This window comes from Esox lucius, chromosome 18, assembly GCF_011004845.1.
Source record: "Esox lucius isolate fEsoLuc1 chromosome 18, fEsoLuc1.pri, whole genome shotgun sequence".
Classification (NCBI taxonomy): Eukaryota; Metazoa; Chordata; class Actinopteri; order Esociformes; family Esocidae; genus Esox; species Esox lucius.
The window spans coordinates 13,445,798-13,460,270 of NC_047586.1; the positions used below are offsets into that span (position 1 = coordinate 13,445,798).

At 39.8% G+C, this 14,473-nt stretch overlaps 1 protein-coding gene across 2 annotated transcripts in view; it reads right to left on the bottom strand.

Annotated features, from left to right (window-relative positions):
• Positions 1-4,697: 4,697 nt before the first annotated feature.
• The window catches only part of opn5 (opsin 5), a 30,787-nt gene continuing 21,011 nt past the window's right edge, over positions 4,698-14,473 (bottom strand). For both annotated transcript variants that reach the window (XM_020056034.2, XM_010882669.3), the window contains 4 exons: positions 9,619-9,789; positions 9,107-9,441; positions 6,075-6,319; positions 4,698-5,848 (listed from right to left, as the gene is read on the bottom strand). In XM_020056034.2, coding sequence (XP_019911593.1) covers positions 5,782-5,848; positions 6,075-6,319; positions 9,107-9,441; positions 9,619-9,789 — 818 coding nt within the window. In that variant the 3' untranslated portion in view covers positions 4,698-5,781. The remainder of the gene's footprint in view (positions 5,849-6,074; positions 6,320-9,106; positions 9,442-9,618; positions 9,790-14,473) is intronic.

Below are 14,473 nucleotides of genomic sequence, written 5' to 3' on the forward strand. Positions count from 1 at the left end.
GCTCATCTCGAACTAACATTTGATGGCGTCTGGCACTTTGGAGAGGGGATTTTTGGTGTCTGGCACTTACAATGAGGGGATTTTCACGGTACAGGGCAGATGGCAGACGTGTCAATGAGCGGTTTACGGATGTCAACATTGTGGATCGAGTGGCCCATGGTGGTGGTGGGGTTATGGTATGGGCAGGCGTGTGTTACGGACAACGAACACAGGTGCATTTTATTGATGGCATTTTGAATGCACAGAGATACCGTGATGAGATCCTGAGGCCCGTTTTTGTGCCATTCATCCACAAGCATCACCTCATGTTGCAGCATGATAATGCATGGCCCCATGTTGCAAGGATCTGTAAACAATTCCAGGAAGCTGAAAACATCCCAGTTCTTGCATGGCCAGCGTACTCACCGTACATGTCACCCACTGAGCATGTTTGGGATGCTCTGGATCGGTGTATACGACAGCGTGTTCCAGGTCCTGCCAATATCCAGAAAGTTCGCACAACCATTGAAGAAGAGTGGACCAACATTTCACAGTTCACAATCAACAACCTGATCAACTCTATGCGAAGGAGATGTGTTGCACTGCGTTAGGCAAATGGTGGTCACACCAGATCCTGACTGGTTTTCGGACCCCCTCGGACCCCCCAATACAGTGAAACTGCACATTTTAGAGTGGCCTTTTATTGTGGCCAGCCTATGGCACACCTGTGCAATAATCATGCTGTCTAATCAGCATCTTGATATGCCACACCTGTGAGGTGGATGGATTATCTTGGCAAAGGAGAAGTGCTCACTAACACAGATATAGACAGATTTGTGAACAATAGGCCTTTTGTGTACATAGAGAAAGTCTTAGATCTTTGAGTTCAGCTCATGATAAATGGGGGCAAAAACAAAAGTGTTGTTTATTATTTTGTTCAGTGTAATAATAAAACAAAATAGAGGAAACAAAAAGCATTCTGTATAAAGTATAAGACGTGACATATGCTACTTCAAAGCAAATTACAGGTTTTATGAAATAATACAATTACACATGCTGGTAGAAAATACATTAAGCAAGGTGACATTTTCCTCCTGGACCGCTTCTTCAGACAATGTACTTGTTTGAACACTACAGCAAAACAAAACCTTCTTTCCTGAGATTTATGCCCTGTTGAAGTGTGGTAGGGCATCATCATTAAACCCACTGAACACAAACAACAGAGGCAGATAAAGTGACAGCGACAAATACGGAAGCAGAGACAGACACAGCCACCTCGTCATAACCAGTACCTGAGATTCAATCCTAAATTCCATAACGACTACATCACTAACTTCTTTCTCATTCTTCATTTTTGTGCTTAAACAAGATGTGATAACAGGCTCTGTAAACAATACAGTTGACTACATGCATAGACTGTACAAGCATCCTCTTTGAAATCACTATTAACCTGGTAGACATTGATTTGTTACAGATGCAAAATTCTAAAACATTTGACACTAATCCTCTCTTCTAACACTTTCATTCATAATATGCATCTCATGAAAATAAAATTATAAAACGAATACCATCAGATTATAAGCGAAACAGCAAGAAAATGTCTACAAACAGCCAAGACACAGACCTGTTGAGGACAGTAGAATAAAGATGAAAATGGATTGTTTTTGCCGACATTAGCAGGTGTGCTGATACGTCTGTCATTGCATTTCCAGAGGACAGTAATACCAAGTGCTCTCAACTGAAAATGCTAATTTGAGTATGTGTTTTTGGTGACGAAACTCACATTCAAATAAAGGTGTTGCATGATCTTTTTTTGTGATGGAATATGTATAATTCCAGCCAACTGAAAGAAAGAAATGTTCAAAGCAAAGGCGTATCCATCCTTACATGGAAAAAAAACATACTGGGTTTTATATTTCATTTACATAAATTGTGTTAAAACTAAAATGAAAATCTCAATTCATAGTAGTGAGTTGCATGTCAATCTAATACGGTGGGCGGGAATCTGGTAACATGAAGCAGGTTTCAAAGTTCGTACACAGGCAAGAACAGAGATATTTGCTGGAGGGGACCCTATAGTTCAATGGGTGTTATGCATTGAGCTCCTAGTAGATAACATGATAGCTACTACTGTACATGTAGAAAACTAGATAGTTAGCTATTAACTGGCTGTGAGGGACACTACAGTTCGCTCATGTACAAGTTCTGTAAGCATTCCATGTTAGGTGATACTACCTGGATGAAATGATGCAAAGGCCATGTGTAGACAGAAATGGTTTACTTTGTGTTTGCAAGTCATTACTTACTGGCTGCGCAACCCAAAGACACATTGTGACCCACTAGAAATTGACTTTATGGATCATCCTTTCTCCTCAATAGCAAACTATTTGGTCTTGTTCGTATCACATTGCCCGATTCACCTTTCTTCCCCATGAGTGTGCATTTGCAGAGGAAACTGGAGGACTGTGACATAGTCCTCTCCACACCACCGACACGGTACATGCGTTACTGTTGCCGAGGGCTACAGGGAAATTACAATGAGGGGATTAGATTTAGCTTGCCCTTGTGGGTGGATATTGCATCGGGGGGAAAGTCCTCTCCTTAGTTTAAAAATAAATATTGCTATATTTCACAGTTTTTGCCTGTTCACATCACAGAATATCCTGTTGCTCCTCTGTTCAGCTACACTAAACTCCCTCTATATAAGGGATACTATAGGGCAGTCTAATGTCCACAATAGAATAAACCAAATCTGATTAGTATTGTGGTGTCAAGATCTTTTGGATGTATTTACCATTACATATTGTTATTGTTGCAGTATTGAACAATTATATCCTGCAGGGGTACAGTATGATAATCTTATTTGTATTTAACTATACAAGTTCAGCAATTTGGAACTCTGGAGTGGTAATCCACAACTTTCTGTGTCACTTGAGTAAAAATGTGAGATGTCAGACCTGCTCAAGGAGACAACATTGTGTTGACCTTCAAAATTAGGCAACAGTTATAAAAATAGCTGCAGGCCTGAAAATACGGTACCCCATAAACTATTATGGCACTAATTAAGGACTGTAAATCAATTGAATCTGTGATAAACCTGCCTGGAAGAAGATGCAGTACCCACACAAACAGTGAGGAGGGTGGTTGTTTCTGAGGTAAAAACATACTTAAAGATTACACTTGAGAGTTGCAGAAGTTGGTTGAATCTTGGGGTCATCGAGTCTCCAAAACAACAATTAGACACCACCTCCATGCCAATAAGCTATGTAAATCTTGTCAGGAATGTCTTTACTCTGATCCGCATCACCATTCCTATTTTCACAAAAAACTCACCAACGGTATTTGTGGACAAAGTTTGAGAGACTTTCAGAAAACCTCCAGTGCTGATATGTATAACCCGATATAACCCATAATCCTGACGTGGTTATTGAAAGAAAAATGTATTTATTGGTTAACACAAATATATATTTCCAGCTAAATTAAAGGTTAGATTTTTTATATTTCAAGGGTATTATCAAGCAGATAGACAACATCTATATTAGCCTTTTTTGCTCATCTTTACCAGGGGGTCCAATCATTCTGGAAGGCACTTTAAATCAGTGCCTGTAACAAATATAAGCACACATATTCAGTACCATGCACAGAACTTCCGAGGGGCTATGTGCTGAATCTGAAAAAGTGGGAAGAGCTGTCGGCTCACACGGACGGACGATGTGACGGAGAGTGACACGCGAGAAAAGATGGACGACACATGCCCATCAGAGTGAGTGACGCGCGTAAGAAAGAGTGAAGTTATTATTATTTTTTTATTGTAATCTTTTTTAATTTTGATCTGTGACACATTGAGGTAATTTGAATCACATTTGTGGTGGGTGGCTGATTTATTCTTTCTGTTCATAGCAATGTGTTTTGATGTTTTGACACCATTATATTAAGTTGCTAATATAGCTGCCTCATTTTCAAGTCAAAACAATGTGGCAAAGGTAGTCGTGAGTAGAATAAGAGAGCAATTTCTGAAGTTGCTCTGGCTTACTTCAAGGATATTTATGGTACTACAGCATGTAGATTATTGTTAACTGTTGAAAGAGGGGATTTCAGACTCTTGGTGCATGCATACAGTGGTATTTGATACACTGCTGATTTTGCAGGATTTTCAACTTACAAAGCATGTAGAAGTCTGTAATTCTTATCATAGGTACTGTTCAACTGTGAGAATCTAAAACAAAAATCCATCAGAAAAGCAGAACTTAATATTTGGTACAGAAACCTTTGTTTGCAATTACAGAGATCATACATTTCCTGTAGTTCTTGACCAGGTTTGCACACACTGCACCAATAGAAAATCTTTGGAGGGAGCTGAAAGTCCGTATTGCCCAGCGACAGCCCCGAAACCTGTAGGATCTGGAGAAGGTCTGTATGGAGGAGTGGGCCAAAATCCCTGCTGCAGTGTGTGCAAACCTGGTCAAGAACTACAGGAAACGTATGATCTCTGTAATTGCAAACAATAGTTTCTGTACCAAATATTAAGTTCTGCTTTTCTGATGTATCAAATACTTATGTCATGCAATAAAATACAAATTAACTACTAAAATCATACAATGTGATTTTCTGGATTTTTGTTTTAGATTCTGTCTCTCACAGTTGAAGTGTACCTATGATAAAAAGTACAGACCTCTACATGCTTTGTAAGTAGGAAAACCTGCAAAATTGGCAGTATATCAAATAATTGTTCTCCCCACTGTATATAGTTGCATAATTTACACATCTAATCATTCTGAACTTATTTGGCCCTGGGGTCACATTCTGCATTCAACATGGCCTGGAGTGGCGCAATGAACATCTCCCACCACCATCATTTGAAAATATCAATGCACCTCGATTTTATGGCTTTCATTTTGGTTGTATTAGCAAGCTTAACACAGTCAAGGACACAAAGGTAGGTTCTTAAACATCTCCACACAGTTTTGATTTGTTTTAGTCATTTTAAATAATATTATGTTTGTTTTCTTCCTACCCACAGGGTGGACTGGATCCCGTCCAGCGGGCCGTATGCTAGACACCCCTGCTCTTAAAATAAAAATAAAAGATTTTGCCTGTTTCAACACTTTGAATTCTCAACAAATGGGTTGCCATCACTGGCATACGGAATTGCTAAAGCCAACTGTTATGCCACAGAGACATAGCCAATACTCCAACAGAAATTATTGCGCTGAGAGTCTTGATTGTTTCATCCAACTACGACATATACTGCTTGGTACGTAGTCATGCAGCATACACTTTTAGCATGAGCTTAAAGTTAATGTTTTTATGTGATGTTAATGACTGTATTCTGAATGTATTCAGTGACTGTGCGAATTATGCCGTTGATAGTTATGAAACAGTGCTGCTATAGTAATAAACAGTGGTTAATAAACAGTGCTATAGTAAGACCTGCCTGAAGCAACGGATAACACCAAACATCAACAACTCTTCAGCTGTCTTTATGTCATCCTACCATCTGAACAGCTCTTCAGATGTAACACGTAAAAGTATAAGTATCTTTAAACAATGCAAATCACAGGTGGGGAGTACAATATACAAAGCGTAAAAACACATATTGACGCTAGTAAACACCATGAGGGACGTGAGTTAGGAGAGCATAGAGCTGTTTGAAGCAGGAACATACAGTAATGCTGGGCTATGTGGGTCTGGGCGGTGAGCACTGGTAGAAGTGTCAGCAGTTTAAAGCTGGTATGTAATAAAACAGATGAAGGCAAAGGCCAAGTGTGATATATCCGCAGTAGAGTATAACTGTCTTTCTTGTCACATTTCATTTTGAGGCTTGTTTACGGACGCCCTGTCTTTAAGTGTGCCAGAAATAGTGTAAAACCTATGGGAGATACAAGAGAAAAAATTATTACACCATGCAGTTTCAACTCGATCTTGCAGCTTGACTTGGAGAAATGTAAAATTATACAGTTTTACTTTTTTAGTCATTGATCTAGATGAATGAGGATCCATTTAAACATAATCGAGATCTATATAGTTTTAACTGTCAATATAGCAAGTTGTTCAGAGAAAAATGACCGGGAAGATGAAGCAATGAAACAAAATACCTTGACTTTTTGAAATGTCTCTGATTCTTAAGGAATTTGCAACAGGAGGATTTTGTGCAGGTGTTTTTCAGGTCAAAGAGCTGGTAGATAATGGGGTTGTACATGGCAGCGGACTTGGCCAGCAGAGTGGGGATCACAGAGACGGAAATAGGCACTGAGTCGGGTTCTCCAAACGCGGACACCACTGAGACCACTGCATATGGGATCCAGGCCACCAGGAAACCAGCACAGATCAACATCGCCACCTGGAGGAAAAACAAGTAGATACACATCAAATGTCTGTCTGACAATAAAAGCATCTCTGATGTGACACACACACACACACACACACACACACACTATAAATTACCTAACTCTAACTAACGCCAATTTTAACAGCAATACCAATTGTCTGTTTCACCCTAAACATAGCCCATAAATAGTGCCTTTTGCAGCAATCACAGCTTTCAGTCTTCTTAATTATGCTGCTTCCAGCTTTTCAGACCTGGATTTGGGAAGTTTCTCTCATAGATGAGAGTCCTTGTAAATGAAACTATGTCAGATTGGATGAGAAGAGTCAGTGAACTGAGACCTTTAGGTCTCCCAACAGATGTTCATGTTCAATGGCTTTGCCACTCAAGGCCATTTGACAGACTAGCCCCGAAGACTCTCAAGGACAGCGTTGTCTTGGCTATGTGCTTCAGGTTGTTGTAGTGCTGAATGATGACTATTCACCCCGTTCTGAAGTCTTGTGCTCTGGATCAAGATTTTTTCAAGCAATTCTCTGTACTTTGCTCAGTTCATCTTTCGCTCAAACCTGACACACTCCCAGTCCCTGGCGCTGAGAAGCATCCCCATAGCCTTATGCGTCTGCCACCAGGCTTCACCGTAGGGAAGGTATTCATCAGGTTATGCATGCTGTCTTTTTTCATCAGAAGTAGTGGTTCTCATTCAGGCCTAAAAGTTACATTTTGGTCCCATAAGACCACATAAACCCTCGGAAAAATATGATCGGGCAGCATGTAATAGGCTTTTTATTCAGGAGTGGTTTCCATCAAGCCACTATATCATAAAGGCTTGAATGATAGTATGCTGAAAAGATGGTTGTCATTTTGACAGGTTCTTCCATCACTGCAGAGAAACTCTAAAGCTCTGTTAGAGTCGCGATTAGGTTATCGGTCACCTCCCTGACCGTTACCCTGAACTTACTTAATTTGGCCAAACAGCCAGCTCTAGGAAGTGTTGGTGTTTCCAAAATTCTTCCATTACACAATGATGGATCCAACTATTTGGTTCAACTATAGCTTCTGGGAACTTCCAATTTTTAAAAATTATAACCTGATATATTCCACAGATTAATGCCCTGACAATTTTATCTCGGCTGTCCCAAGAGGGTTCATTGGATTCCATGGCATGTTTTTTGCTCTGAGATGCACTGTAAAATGTGGAACCTTATATAGACAGGTGTTGCCTTTCTAAATAATGTCAAATAATAGAATTTGACACAGGTGGACTCCAATCAAGTTCTAGACACATAACAAGGACAACCAAAGGACACATGATGCATCTGAGCTCAATTTGGAATGTTATGAAAAAGTGTCTGACTACACACTCAGTTTCTCATTTTAAATAAATTATCTCAAATGTATAAAAACTTGTTTTCGATTTGTATTATAAAGTATTAGGCATAGACAGTTGGCAAACAATACATATTAAATCAATAAAAAATGAAGTCTACACTCACCTAAAGGATTATTAGGAACACCATACTAATACTGTGTTTGACCCCCTTTCGCCTTCAGAACTGCCTTAATACTACGTAGCATTGATTCAACAAAGTGCTGAAAGCATTCTTTAGAAATGTTGGCCCATATTGATAGGATAGCATCTTGCAGTTGATGGAGATTTGTGGGATGCACATCCAGGGCACAAAGCTCCCATTCCACCACATCCCAAAGATGCTCTATTGGGTTGAGATCTGGTGACTGTGGGGGGCATTTCAGTACAGTGAACTCATTGTCATGTTCAAGAAACCAATTTGAAATGATACGAGCTTTGTGACATGGTGCATTATCCTGCTGGAAGTAGCCATCAGAGGATGGGTACATGGTGGTCATAAAGGGATGGACATGGTCAGAAACAATGCGCAGGTAGGACGTGGCATTTAAACAATGCTCAATTGGCACTAAGGGGCCTAAAGTGTGCCAAGAAAACATCCCCCACACCATTACACCACCACCAGCAGCCTGCACAGTGGTAACAAGGCATGATGGATCCATGTTCTCATTCTGTTTACGCCAAATTCTGACTCTACCATCGGAATGTCTCAACAGAAATCGAGACTCATCAGACCAGGCAACATTCTTCCAGTCTTCAACTGTCCAATTTTGGTGAGCTCGTGCAAATTGTAGCCTCTTTTTCCTATTTGTAGTGGAGATGAGTGGTACCTGGTGGGGTCTTCTGCTGTTGTAGCCCATCCGCCTCAAGGTTCTGCGTGTTGTGGCTTCACAAATGCTTTGCTGCATACCTCAGTTGTAACGAGTGATTATTTCAGTCAAAGTTGCTCTTCTATCAGCTTGAATCAGTCGGCCCATTCTCCTCTGACCTCTAGCATCAACAAGGCATTTTTGCCCACAGGGCGGCCGCATACTGGATGTTTTTCCCTTTTCACACCATTCTTTGTAAACCCTAGAAATGGTTGTGCGTGAAAATCCCAGTAACTGAGCAAATTGTGAAATACTCAGACCGGCCCGTCTGGCACCAACAACCATGCCATGCTCAAAATTGCTTAAATCACCTTTCTTTCCCATTCTCACATTCAGTTTGGAGTTCAGGAGATTGTCTTGACCAGGACCACACCCCTAAATGCATTGAAGCAACTGCCATGTGATTGGTTGATTAGATAATTGCATTAATGAGAAATTGAACAGGTGTTCCTAATAATCCTTTAGGTGAGTGTATAACACAACACAATTTGGAGAAAGTGAAGGGGTCTGAATACTTTCCGGAGACACTGTGGTAAAACCTGTACACGCACGCACATACAAACACACCTTGGTAAGTTTTATCTCAATGGTGTGGTTGTTCTTGTTCCTGGTGTCAAAGTGAGAGACTTCTTTAGCTGAGGACTTGACCTTGAAGATGATCATGACGTAGGAGAAGACTATGATGCCGGTGGGGAAGACGAGGCAGAAGAAGAGGATGACCATGACAAAGCTCTGGCCCGCCACCGAGGTCTGGGCCAGCCACCAGTCCAGGGTGCAGGAAGTGCCAAAGGGCTCGGGAGCATAGCTACCCCAGCCCAACAGGGGCATAGTGGCCCAGAAGCCTGCGTACAGCCACACAAACACCAGACACAGAAAGGCATGGTGCCTCATCAGCCACGTCCCTGTGGGCAGAATTACGGGCAGAAAGATTGATAATACATTGGTTCATTATAGCAACACAATGTTGCTTATTTCAGTTATCACATAGCATCTTTTCAATTAACATATGAATGAAAGCATGCTAATCATTCATCAAGGCCTTTCCAACTGTAAACCAAAGAGAGCATAGCTTACGGTACCGTATCTGAGATGACAGATCTTGAGGTATCGGTCTAGGCTGACTACAGTCATGGTGATGAGGCTGCCAACCCCGAAGAAAAAGCCTGCCCAGCCATAGAAACGGCAGCCCGCCCAGCCAAACAGCCAGCGGTGGGAGAAACAGGATATCACGAAGAACGGCTTCCCTGTGACTTCAAAAGCAAACACTCGCTCAGAGATGTAATATGCTATAAGACATGAGCATGTGTTGAGCCTAAAAGGAAAGTAATGTATGGCAAGAAAATTCCAACATAATCTTCATCCACTTCATATAACACTGGGGCCTTTTGTTCAAAAACAATCAATGCCCAGAGATGCAGTAAAGTAACAACCCTGTGGCAGACCATGTGATGTGAGAAGAGGTGATCATTAATAATGTTTCCCAGTGCCACGCCCAAACTCCTTTAAATCATTGTGTGAGGAGAAAGTGGTTGACCCAGTCTGATGCCATTGAAGTTCAGTAAGCAACATTACGACCCTGTTTCTATGTACGTGTTGACGTGCACACACCCACATACAGACAAACTGTCCTCTCCACCAATTATTAGTTAACAATAGATTCTTTCTCTCAGTTTCTAACTCCAACAGCAACTGTTGGAAACAGGGACAGCCTGATTTACTGTTTTTTTTAATAAAATACATCAAGCCATTATACTGTAGGAAAACATTAGTTTATTCACAATTTGAAGCGTACACATTTCTTTATTATGTTTTAACGTCCATCCCTTTCTCCCGCTCCAATTCAGAAAAAAGACCCATCGGAATCTAGTGGTCTATCCCTGTCAAACAGCATCAGAGTGAAATGGTTATCGTGGGATATTCCCACGATGCAGGCCAAGCTAGCAGACAGACAGATAATGCTTGTGGTCTGCAGGGGAAGATGGCCCTGTTCCGCAAACCAGACATCTCATAGAGAGGGACATAGTTGTCTTGGACAGTGAGAAATCATCTGGGAAATTACAGTGTATCCCGTGCTTATATGAGACACAGAGAGAGCTGGCCAGAGATTGTTCTAAGACTGAGACACCAATTGTAGTGAGTTTTGCTTCTGGCTGGGTCACAACAGGGACTGTTTGAGGAGTTGCAAAATTCTTAGAACATAGGATTTAAAATAAATCAGAATTTTGTGGCCCAGGGTGTTCTAGAGGTCTAACCCACCACCGCTATTGCTCATCCAATGCTGCATGGGTGTGAATCTTTCAGCAAACATCTTTGAGGGGGAAAAATTAAAAACTCAAAATAACCTGGTTGCATATGAGTGCACACCCTTAAACTAATACTTGTTGTTGAAGCAACTTTTGATTTTATTGCAGCACTCAGTCTTTTTGGGTAGGAGTCTATTAGCATGGCACATCTTGACGTGGCAATATTTGCCCACTCTTTGCAAAAGCGCTCCAAATCTGTCAAATATGCCTTAACAATTTTTTGCACTTAAAGAATTTGTATATTCATACCTACAGCTAAAATAGGTACAGTTAAGTAAATTTCTGTCCAGTCAACATAGCTCACTTGACACTTCTCTCAAACGTTGTTGTCTATCCACTCCAACTGTCCCATGCCCTCTTAAAGGTGCGCAACACAATTCAGCAGGGCTCTAAACAGACTCCAGTTTTACAGTGAGCATGTGAGGTATTATGTATACATTTATTATATCAACCCCTTTCCAGATGTAATTATGTCAATGCTGTTAGATCATTAGTCCAGATATTTGCTCCTAACAAAGTACATGACATGTAATATAAAAGAGCCTTATATGAAATGTAGTAAAAAAGTATATAACATTTTCAAAAAAATCAAGAAAATGTATGTAATTAAAAAGATCACTTTATTGATCACCCACCTCACACTCTCCCAAGTTGGTCAACGGTACAGAAATTAAAGTAAGAATTAAATTGCAGGTCTTCAATGGCAATAACGAGGCTAAACAATTTTTCCACCAATAATTATATCCTTCTCAAATCACTGAAATTGAAATGCAACTATCAACTGATCACATAACAGATATTATCAAACTGGCCATATTTACAAATATTTAAAATATAAGAACATAAGCCAATATTAATGCCTTACTCTTCATTGGGTTTTTCTAATGGTGAGAAATTGTGAAAAATCATGATCATTTTTTAAACTATCAACTGATCAAACAAGAAGAAATATTATCCAACCGTCAAAATACAATAACACAAGCAAAGATGGAAGCTTTACTCTTCATCGTTGTCAGAAATGATTCATCAATGAGTGGTCATCAATTATATCTTCACCTTCATTTGGTGTTGGGACCCAGAACTGCACCTGATCATGGACAATGAAAACAAGTCTAAAAAGCGTTTAAAACAGTGTCCAAAATCTGATTCAGTTATTTCATAATTATTTTATTATCACTTTTACATTATTATCAGATGTCTTGTTGAATCATGCTTTGTGTGAACTCAGTAAAAATCTTTACATATGAGTACTTATGAGGTGACTCAATGGTTATATATGTAAGTGATAAATACTGAACTCTCTTCTGCAAGTTCATTATTCCAAGGTAATGTACTGAGGTGTTTATCCCCCTTATTACCCAGTGGCCAACAAACAACAACATGAGCATAGCAGTGGGAAGTAGGGGTGCTGGGGATACTGCTGCCGCTCTCTGTTGTGGCTTCACCACCCCTGATGACATTAAACAGTGACTTTTAGCTTTCATCAACAGTGACATGGCGTGTTCATCCATCCAATCTGTCTTCCCCCTCCGCCCAGCTGTACTCAAATTCCCCCGATTAAAACATTTTGCCACTATGTTTACCACTAGAATGTGTTTATGTTTACATGTTTTATTTGTGAATTTGAGCTCTCTCATATTTTGGTTGCTACATATGCCAACCAGTCATTTAATCTTTTTTCTATTTCTTTGGACATGACCCAGTCATTTGTTCTAAATGTTACATTGCCATGCAGGGGAGAGATATGGGACACCTAATCATGACGTGAAAGCCCCAAAACAACTACAATTACAAATTATAACAACACACAAGACATCTTTCACACCATGATTAGGTGTCCTGTATATCTGAAATTCATGTCCACCCAATAGTCCTGTATATTAGCAACTTACATCCATTCTAGAATTCACTTCTTGCCAATCAGGAACATGTATTCAACAATACTGTGGAACAAATATTTTTAAACCAATGTATTTGGTATTGTAACTGATCAATTACATTAATCAGAGCAGATTTAAAATATAATGACCACATAAAATGTGTAGTTACCGGTAGTTGCAGTTTGATGTGGGCTGGTGCATGTTTTAGGACTTCAGCAATGAGGGTCTCCACAGTCTTCAATCCCAAACCTGGCACCACATTACAGCCCCTGTAATGTGTAAAAAAATGAATACAAAGCTAAAAGTAGGTTTCAAAATCTGTCAGGTGCTGCAACCCTTGTCTCAATAGGAAGAAAATTATGTGATTTAACTTAAAACGGTTGCCTCAGTGTATAAAGCATGCAGCCAATAAAAGGTTGCATTATCCTACACATTAAAATGTATAATGTATGGGCTAAATTACACTGACTAATCAATGACAAATTCTCCTGAGATATCCAATGTCTAGTACAGAATGCTTGTGTATAGCAATATTATTATTAATGTAAATTCTCACCAAAGGTGCCAGCCTAATCTTTGGAGTTTATAGGCTTTCAGTCAACAGTGGAGCGCAACATAAGCATTGTAATAATCGCTGCTTGCAATGGCAGTAAAGTCCTGCTTGAATGAATGAAATGCAGAAACGACTGGGTAGCTGTCCACCATTGGGGACTTAATACTTTCTTCTTGTTCAAATATAAAATCATATACTTAATCATAATAAAATACTGAAAAAATGCCTAAAATCTGCCTCATTGTTATGTAACAGTCCAATTCTCTGAGTAAGCATACACATACATTATGTGTATTTTTGTATTACTGGTCTCAGTCTATATATCTACCTTGAGACTGACCAAAATATTAATGGGACATTATGATGACAAACGTAATCTACAAAATTGTGTACGTCCTCTAATTTTCCGTGTCAAAATTATCTTGGCCTGGGAATTAATATTTCAATGTTCCACTCGGTAGCCTAGTGCAAATTACAGCAATATAGTACATGACAGAAACGCTATGAAAACATGATGATTACCGCGTGCTTAATCACACCTTGAATACTCAAACTCAGTATTAATTTCTGTCCCAGCCAGTGAAACACTTCTTGCACTGAGCCCAGGCTGGCTGGGGAAAAAGCTCCCAATCAAGCTAGCTAGCAACAGTAGTAGTTACTGTACTGTAGCTTGTTAGTAGGATTGCTATACAGTTAATGACGTTATTCAATGGTAACTACCAAAGTGATTTTACATAGTAATATGTCAGATAGTTAGCTTTGTGCTTTGTAAAGAAGTTAAATAAGCTTACCTGAGATTCCTCGTCCAGAAATTATGACACGGTGCTCCAGAAACGATGTCAGCTTAACGAACTAAGCAGATGTTTGTAAAGTACGTAGTTGTACAGTAGTGTTAACTAGCTGCAGTAGCGAGCCAGGCACGTTACGGTAACAGAAAACCTAATTGCGCCAACCGCATTTGATAGCAAGGTATGATGCTGTAGTGTAGGCTACACGGCTAAATAAGAATTTCTAAATTGGAAAATTGTTAGATTAGAAAAACCTAAAACCTGAAAGTTTAACATCAATGATTACAACATTTCTTAATAGAAAAAAGTATGAATTCGAAAAAAAAACTATGATAGCGACTGGAAACTGCCAATAATAGCTACAGAGGATAACCAGAGTAGAAGAGTACTGGTAAAAACTCAGACACAAC